At 36.1% G+C, this 9323-nt stretch overlaps 1 protein-coding gene across 1 annotated transcript; it reads left to right on the forward strand.

Annotated features, from left to right (window-relative positions):
• The first annotated feature begins 2439 nt into the window (after nucleotides 1-2439).
• LOC142638487 (dynamin-related protein 5A) lies at nucleotides 2440-7853 on the forward strand. Its single transcript, XM_075812513.1, has 8 exons — nucleotides 2440-2874; nucleotides 2991-3182; nucleotides 3261-3467; nucleotides 4465-4893; nucleotides 5060-5287; nucleotides 5364-5559; nucleotides 6112-6799; nucleotides 7384-7853. The coding sequence occupies exons 1-8, from the start codon at nucleotides 2443-2445 to the stop codon at nucleotides 7568-7570; spliced, it is 2559 nt and encodes an 852-aa protein (XP_075668628.1). The 5' UTR covers nucleotides 2440-2442; the 3' UTR covers nucleotides 7571-7853.
• The last annotated feature ends 1470 nt before the right edge of the window (nucleotides 7854-9323 follow it).

Raw genomic sequence — 9323 nt, forward strand, 5'->3', positions numbered from 1 at the left:
GGATTTTTACTTCTAGTGCCTCTCAATTCACTGTTTAAAAAATAAACAAGCAGAAAGCAAAGGAATTGTATAATTAAGAGCGAAAAGCATAAATATTAAAAATTATCCTTGAATGTGTGCGTACCTTAGTTCACTAGTGATTGAATAGAGAAGAGGTCGAGACGTTGAATGTCGATGTGGCTAACGGAAAATGGACCCATGTGGCTGAAGGTTAACAGTGGCGTGAGGAAGAACCATGACATTTCCAATGGCAAACAGAGCCGTGGGCATCAACATGAAATGAGAGATAGAGATAAAAAAAAAAAAAAAATTTTAAATGACAAAATGAATTTGTAGTACAGGTTGAATTTTGAAAACCAACAAAAAAGTGATTCTATTTTCTGGGCAATATTGTACGTGGAACTTAAATAGTAGTATAGATAATTTTGCTAAATTTAAGGATATGGATGGGAAGTTATAGTAATAGTTTTTTAATAGGAGTGTTTTTTTTTTTCCTTTAAATTCAAAATAAACAAGAAGATATTTGAAAAAAAACAAACATGAAATCATGGAGTAAGGAAAAAAAAAAATTGAAAACGTTTAACCGAGACAGTGGTCCTATTTATCACAAAAAATGGTCTTATTTTGTTGGTAATGTTTTACTGGAAGTTTTTTTTTTTAATGTGAATTTTAGTGGAAGTTAAAAGACGTAGTTTTACCAAATTATCATTTAGTTTTGCCTCTACTTAAACCTAGGAAAATAGAGGTATTTTAGAACAAAAAAAATCCGGTCCAAACGGAGAAAGTCCCTTAAATAGTAGTAAGTGTAGATTAAATAGTAGTAAGTATGTGGATTTCAACTAACTCAACCGGTAAAGTCTCTGATTTGTATAAGAGATCTGGGGTTCAATCCTCGCCTATACCAAAAATTGATTAGTGTCTTAGTCTGATGATAACGAGTTATCATTATGAGTGGACGCTATAAGTTGAAACCATCTCTCAAAAAATAGTAGTAAGTATAGATAAATACTAAAAAAGTCTCATTCAAAAATTTAAAGGTGTAAATGCACTTTTAGTCCCTAGATTTTGACCCAATTTCTATTTTAGTTCCTACATTTTATTTTTATCACTTTTAGTCCCTAAACCAATTAACACGTGACATTTAAGTCCTTATCGTCACCCAACTAACAAAAAATGCTGATGTGGCTAACGGCACAGTAAAATAATAATTAAAAAATCTATTTTGGCATTAAAAAAATTGTCATGTCAGAATCTAATTTTAAAAAAATTATTATTAATATTAACTAAATGAAAAAAAATTAAAAACAAAAAATCAAGCCCACCCAATACAGATCAAAACACCACAATCTTAGATCATAACTCTTTGAAACTCTCCTGTCTTAACTCTCTGCTTGCTTGGTGCCTGTGGGTTTTGTGGATTTTCCTTTGATTTTTTTTTTTGTGGATTTCTATGCATATGGTGTTGCCGACTTGTCGTGGTGAGGTGGAGGGCGTGGGTTTGTGGGGATCGGCGTGGTGGAGATTTGAGTTTGTGGATCAGCGTGGTGGAGGGTGTGGGTTTGTGGTGATCGGCGTGGTGGAGGTCTGAGTTTGTGATTGGTGTGGTGGAGGGTGTGGATTTGTGGTGATCGGCGTTTGTGGTGGAGTTTTGGCGATGGCATAGATCAGAGTTTGGGTCGGTTGGTGATGGGTTGCATGATTGTTCGATGGATGGATCGATAATGGTTGGTGGCTGGATTGAAGTTTGGTGGTGGGTTTCAGTGGCACAGATTGGAGTTTGGTGGTGGGATTCGTTCACAGATTAGAGTTTGGTGATGGGTTTCGTTCTCAGATCGAAGAGGAATAGTGCCTGGACTAGCTGAGTTTTTTTTTTTTTAATCAGATTTGGGTGGGGTAGTTTGCTCCGATGGGTTTGTGTGGGTAGTGGATGAGTTTATTGTTTTGGATTTGTGGTGGATAGTTGATGGTTTTGTGGCAGATTCCGGTGGACTTATGGTTGTGATTTGAGGGCAGTCACAGGCCAGGAAAGAAAATTTTGTATTTAGGTTTGTGTTCTTGAGTTATTTGATCTGGGTTGGAGTTCTTGTTTTCTTCATGTTCTTCTCGAATTTTTTTTTTAAAATTTTTTATTTAGTTAAAATTAATAATTTTTTTTAAAATTTAGATGCTGAAGTGTCAATTTTTTAATGCCAAAATAGATTTTTTAATTATTATTTTACTGTGCCGTCAGCCATGTCAGTATTTTTTGTTAGTTGGATAACCGTATAGATTTAAATGTTACGCGTTAATTGGTTTAGAGACTAAAAATAATAAAATAAAAATGTAGAGACTAAAAAAAAAAATTAAAAAAAAAAAAAAAAAAAAAAAAAAAAAAAAAGGTGCATTTACGCCCAAATTTAAAATGAAAAACCCTCACTCCCTCCCAACGGCTTTCATTTTCATATGAACGAAATTCAAATTCAAGTTCAAAAAGAAATCCCCCATTCCCCAGCCCCTCTCAGCGTCTCTCTCTCTCTCTCTCCAATGGCCACCAATCCCAACAGCTTCATGGCTACACCCACCAAGACCCCATCGGACAAGTCGGCCTCTGCCTCTGCCTCATCCATGTCTCGCAAGCAGTCTCAGTCTCAGCACAACTCTGCCCGATTCGAGGCCTACAACCGGCTGCAAGCGGCGGCAGTGGCTTTCGGAGAGAAAGTACCGATCCCAGAGATCGTGGCCCTGGGTGGACAGTCGGACGGCAAGAGCTCACTGTTGGAAGCGCTGCTAGGGTTCCGGTTCAACGTCCGTGAAGTCGAGATGGGGACCCGCCGACCCCTCATTCTCCAGATGGTCCACGACCCCTCCGCCCCCGACCCCCGCTGCCGCTTTCAGGTCCTCCTTCTCTCTTTCGCTTTTCATTCATTTCTCTTTCGCTGGTTATTTTTCCAGGAGAGAATATAACAAAACAAAACAAATAACAGTTTCTTAAAGTTGAGAATTGAAAACAGGAAGAGGATTCTGAAGAATATGGAAGTCCCGTTGTTTTGGCATCTGCAATAGCAGATATCATAAAGTCCCGAACTGAAGCACTTTTGAAGAAGACTAAAACTGCAGTTTCTTCTAAGCCTATTGTGATGAGAGCTGAATACGCACATTGTCCTAATCTCACTATTATAGATACCCCAGGCTTTGTTCTTAAGGTGCCTTTCTCCTTAACCTTAATCTATATATTTGGCCCAAGTGAATGCTTTGCTTCAAATTAGTGTCTTCATTGGCAGGCAAAGAAGGGAGAACCAGAAACCACGCCAGAGGAAATTCTTGACATGGTGAAGTCATTGGCTACTCCTCCCCATCGCATTCTGTTGTTCCTTCAACAGAGTAGTGTGGAATGGTGCTCGTCCTTGTGGTTGGATTCTATTCGTGAAATTGATCCTACGTTCAGACGGACAATAATTGTTGTCTCCAAATTTGATAATCGTCTCAAGGTATGAACTTATGCCTTTTATTGACTTAATCTCCAATAAGCAAGTTTAAGCATTTTAGAAAATAATATAGATCAGTGGGTGTTATGTGTTTTGTTTATTTTTTTTATTAGTATTCGGTAAATAATGATAGGGGTATGTTGTGCCAATTCAAGTAAAATAGTTTTGGATTAGGGCGAATTGAATTAGTTTAGATTGTGATGAGTTTGTTTTGTTGGTAAATCCTATGAAGTTCGAGTTTATCTTCATCTAATTGAATTTTCATGTATAAATTCAAAAGTACTCAATCAATAAGAATTTTCATGATTTTCCAATTTACAAATTGTTAGCTAGAATAACTTGAAGGTTAAGGTTTACCTCGACGTAAATCTTATTCTTCTTATTTATCTAAACCAAAATTGAGAATATTAAGAAGATAACAGTTCATGAAATTAATCCACCATTTGCAAATGCTTCCAATGCTCAATCTGTTACATAAGCTCGTAACAGTGGGTGCTTCCTTCATCTATGTTCTCAATGGATTCCAAATGAGTCAATGTTTGCCTTCTTTGCTGTTGAGGTTTGCTTTAGTGATGTACAAATAACAAAAGAATCTTGTTTTTTGCCGTGTGGTGGAAGTGAATGGTTTCTCTTGAAGTAATTACATAAACTTATGAACACTAATTTTAAGGGTCATTTTAGCTAAACAATATTTTCTTTTAAAAAAATATATATTTGGCAAAATAGCAATGTTTAATAGTTATTTTGAGAAATAGCCTTTTTTGAATCTCACCTCTTGGAGAGATGAGTTCTAGCACTGAACTCGAGTTCCATGTTTTAGTGAAATTCTTCTTTTTCCATGTTTTCATTGGAGTACTCAACTCGTCTCTCCAAGCGGCAAGATTCAAACAAGGATGTCCCAAAATAACTTTAAAACAATCCCAATTAGCAAAATAATTTTTAAAATAGTATTATTAAGAAAAAATGGCCCTAATTATAAGAGATGTCTATAAATATGCAGGAGTTCAGTGACCGGTGGGAGGTGGACCGATATTTGAGTGCAAGTGGTTACTTGGGAGATAACACACGCCCATTTTTTGTGGCCCTACCAAAGGACAAGAGCACCATTTCAAATGATGAATTCCGCCGGCAAATATCTCAGGTGGACTTGGAAGTTCTGCGTCACTTGCGTGATGGTATTAAGGGTGGATTTGATGAGGAAAAGTTCAGGCCTCATATTGGTTTTGGCTGTCTGAGAGATTATTTGGAGTCCGAGCTTCATAAGAGATATAAAGATGCTGCACCAGCAACTCTAGCTTTGCTTGAGCAGCGCTGCAGTGAAGTTACTACTGAATTAGGAAAAATGGAATCTAAAATTCAGGCCACTTCTGACATTGCTCATCTTAGAAGATCTGCAATGTTGTATGCGGCTTCTATCAGTAATCATGTGGTAATTTATCAATCATCCATACCTCTGCATATATCACCCAATTACTTTGTACTTATTACTACTTGTAAAAAGTAATCCAGGAAGTATCTTTTAAGATTCATTATCTTAATTTTGTTTTAGTCTTAGATATTTGATAAAAACTTTTATCTATATGTCTATCGTAAAGGGAGCTTTAATTGATGGAGCAGCAGATCCTGCCCCAGAGCAATGGGGGAAGACAACAATGGAGGAGCAGTCACAAAGTGGTCTTGGGGGATGGCCTGGAGTTACTGCAGCTATAAAGCCTCCCAATGCTACTCTTCGGCTCTATGGAGGAGCTGCTTTTGAAAGGGTGATGCATGAATTTCGGTGTGCTGCTTATTCCATTGAATGCCCCCCAGTGTCAAGGGAGAAGGTGTGTATCCTAGAAGTGCAATTTACCTGGGGATTGATGGGTTTTGATTCTATGAACTAAATTGTTCTCTTGACAGGTGGCAAATATCTTACTTGCGCATGCTGGACGAGGTGGGGGTAGAGGAGTAACTGAAGCTGCTGCAGAAATTGCCCGTGCTGCTGCGAGATCATGGCTTGCTCCTCTTCTTGACAGTGCTTGTGATCGGCTTGCTTTTGTTTTGGGGAATCTCTATGATCTTGCTCTAGAAAGAAATCACAGTCGTGATTCAGAATGTAAGAAGTTATTTAATTCTTTGTTCACATTTCTTCCAAAGTTAGTTAATTTTACTTTATCACCAACCCAAAGATTCGGTACTAGAGATTTGATGGATTCAGCCTAGTTTCTTTTTGTTTATTTATGTAACATCAGGGTGATTTTCTTATTCTTGTTCAGCATATGGTAGGGAATAAGAAATATGCATAAATGTATTAGTTATGTAAATATATTATGTTTGTGGGAGTTCAGGTTTTGTAATCTGATGTCTGAGTAACATCAACTATTTTTGTTAGTTATGTTTTTCGTACCTTGTCTACGCATAGATCCTGAAATGCATATAGGACACCAACCTTCAATTTCCAAGTGAAAGGAAAAAGGTCCATCTTGGGGAGGGAGTGTGTCTGAATTTCGTGTCAATTTACGAATAATATATTTCTAATGCAACATTTGCCTCTCCTGTAATCTTCTTCTTTTCTTTTCTTTTCTTTTTTTCTTTCCTAATTGTTGATGCTGGTATTTTAAGTTCATAGAATTGTTCATAAAACCATTGGAATTTGTTTTTCGTGCAGATGGGAGGAAATCAGAAAAAATGGATGGATATGTTGGTTTTCATGCTGCTCTAAGGCATGCTTACAATCGCTTTATGAAGGACCTGGCCAAACAATGCAAGCAACTAGTTCGGCACCACCTGGATTCAGTTACAAGCCCATACTCGCAGGTCTGTTATGAGAACGAATTTCAAGGTGGTTTTGGCTCAAGTGCAACCTCTTTTTACAAGTCAGCTGGTCCGTTTTGTGTTGAGCTAACTGATGGAGGATCAGCAGCTCATGATGAAATTATGAGAGATCAAGAGAACATACCTCCGCAAAAGAGTGGACAGCAAACCACACCAGGAAAAGGTACAGAAGCTAGAGAAGCTCTCCGAGATAGCCAAATGACTGTGCCTGAGACCCCCTCACCTGATCAGCCATGTGATGCAATACTTGCTGGGGCCAAGAAAGACTTTGGAAATGGCATTGATTTTGGTGGAGTGAGAAAACGGATTTCAAGATTGACAGGGAATAGCAGAAATGCTGATCACATGAGAGTTCAAAATGGTGGTGGTCTTTTATTTGGAACTGGTGATGGCGGTTTAAGATCAGGCTCAGCTTACTCAGAAATCTGTTCAACAGCCGCACATCATTTTGCACGGATACGTGAAGTTCTTGTTGAGCGAAGTGTGGCTTCCACATTGAATTCTGGGTTCTTAACCCCTTGGTAAGAATGTTTATCTTTCAACATTAACTTTGCATCCATAAACGCATTTATATTTATGGAAATACCAGAACACATGTTCTAAATTTGTGGCTTGAAGGGATCAGGAATTTATCTTTACAGGTTACCTAAAAGTTCTCAAGTGTTCTTTAGACCATCATAGGCTTGAGGGGATCAAGCTTTCTTAAGGCTTGGTTTTATTAGTTTGGTCAGTTTTATGTTACACATATTTCAGATGACACTACTTTGTGCAAACCATTTCTTTAAATTTGCATAAACTTCTGTTCTCAAGTTGCATGCATATCTCATAGATTCACTATGTCTGAGGTACACTAGCTCATTTTATATTAATTTCTATTTCACTTTGCTCCTTCAATCATCAGAGATTTTTGGGTTTTCTAAATGGAACATTCTTTTACAGTTTTACTATAGTTTGTTCTATTTTATTGTGGCCATTGTCCCTAGCAAAATTTCTGGTTTTAGACCTTAAATTAAGAAACTAGTCTCTGGATTCTTCAGAACCATTTTATGTTCTTTAATATAAGGAACTGATCATAATGACATGTTATTTATTCTGCTATGTGCAGCCGGGATAGGCTTGTGTTGGCACTTGGATTGGATTTGTTTGCTGTAAATGATGAGAGATTCATGGACATGTTTGTTGCTCCCGGCGCGATTGATGTACTACAGAACGAACGACAGTCTCTTCAGAAGCGTCAAAAGATACTCCAATCTTGCTTGAATGAATTCAAAAGTGTTGCTCGGGCACTATGATGGAAAATTGTCAAAGCCCATTTATTAATGAAACAGTATTAATGGCTGGAAGTTCAGAGGTATTCACATCTAGTGAACACACAAAATTCTCATTCTGTGACCCCCCCTACTTATTGTCTGTAACAACCATCTTCACTTATTTTAGTTGTGAGCTTGTGATTGGAGGGTTGATTCTTTTAAATGGTGCATGTAAACATACTATGTCCTGTACTACTCGATTAGTCAAGAGTTGAGGCAAATATGGTTTGTTTTCATTGAGAAAAAATACAAGAAAATTTTTATCTTTTTGCCAATAATATTTTAAATCAAAGAGCATCTATAAAGAAACGATTCAAGGTGAGATTTCATGAATTCAACCTCAGAAAAGAAAAAAGAAGTGGTAGGCGCATATATGAATTCTGTAATCTGTAGTGCTTTTCTTTGACTTCATGAAGCTACTTTCAATCAATGTGTTTTCTTCGGCTTATTCTTTTTTCCTTACAAAACAAAACATTTTTTTTGAAGTACATAGTTAGAGAGATGGTTTGACACGTTTAGCAGCACCTAGCAAGTGGGGATGCTCAACTCTGCTCTGCCAAGTTCAGAGACTCAAGAATATATCAAACATTGCCAGCAGGATTCACCTATCCTAATCCAGTTGCATTTGCCACAGCCGACACATCCCATCATGCTAAAAACAATCAATCTAGATGTAGGGACACGCGCACACGAAAAAATCTTAATTTAGATGAGGTCTAGACCAGGGCTGAGGGCTCAACACATTTGGAGTGAAAAACGATCACTTTAAACAGGTCTTTATATATATATATATATATATATATATATATATATATATATATATATATTTTTTTTTTTTTTTTTTTTTTTTTTTTTTTTTTGAGTAGAAATGAAGATATTATTTACTTAATAAACATTGTTCATACAACAACAGATAAAGTCGGCCGTTGGGTATAACGTCTATTAGTCCCTAGGCCAAGCATGTCCCTTATATAATATTTAAATATCACTTAAATAAGTTAAAAATATACTAAAATATACTTGTAACTTAAAATAATTTGAAAAAGTGAAAAAATGCAAGAAAAAATAAAGTTTTAAAAAGTTGTACATAAAAGTTTAAAGCTTAAAGTTATGAGAGACCTTAATGCTGATCAGGTTAGAAAAACTTGTAAATGATGTAACAATAAATGTAATTAGTGGCACTTTAAGAAAATAATAAATGATGAACATTTGAATGAATAATGCTAGGAATACCACAAATTTTACCCTTACAAAGATGTATCATCACTTATAAAAAGTAATTCAAATATGCATTTAATAAGATGTTGTAGTTTACCAATAATATTAATTGTCACATCAATTTATAAAAGTTTCATAGTAAAATTTATAATTTCTATAGCATTTTCCCATTCAAATCACTTTTTGTGATTGGTGACATATCTAGTTATAAGTTCTATGTATTTAAATTTGTATTATCTTCAACAATACTAAACTTTTTTGTCCTTTCTTAAAAGTAGTGGAACAATTTACAACTATCATATATATAAAATAAAAATAGTATAAGCATATAAGGATATTGTTGCATCAACCATAACTTACTGCATCATATGTGTTTGGAGGGGGAAGAGTGAAATATTGGTGTGCTTATACAAAAAAAAGTAAAAGCAGAATGAATAGTGGGAGTTGGGTGGGTTTTGGTTGGGTTTGATTTCTTTGCAAAAACTCAAACTTTCTCATCATATTCTCTGATTGGCAT

The sequence above is a fragment of the Castanea sativa genome, chromosome 6 (assembly GCF_040712315.1).
Source record: "Castanea sativa cultivar Marrone di Chiusa Pesio chromosome 6, ASM4071231v1".
Classification (NCBI taxonomy): domain Eukaryota; kingdom Viridiplantae; phylum Streptophyta; class Magnoliopsida; order Fagales; family Fagaceae; genus Castanea; species Castanea sativa.

Excerpts from the sequence above, each read along its gene's own strand:
- LOC142638487 (XM_075812513.1), top strand. The coding sequence starts at position 2,443 with ATGAACGAAATTCAAATTCAAGTTCAAAAAGAAATCCCCCATTCCCCA. Across the intron at positions 3,468-4,464 it reads AATTTGATAATCGTCTCAAG|GAGTTCAGTGACCGGTGGGA; the intron begins GTATGAACTTAT and ends ATAAATATGCAG. Across the intron at positions 5,560-6,111 it reads TCACAGTCGTGATTCAGAAT|ATGGGAGGAAATCAGAAAAA; the intron begins GTAAGAAGTTAT and ends TTTTTCGTGCAG.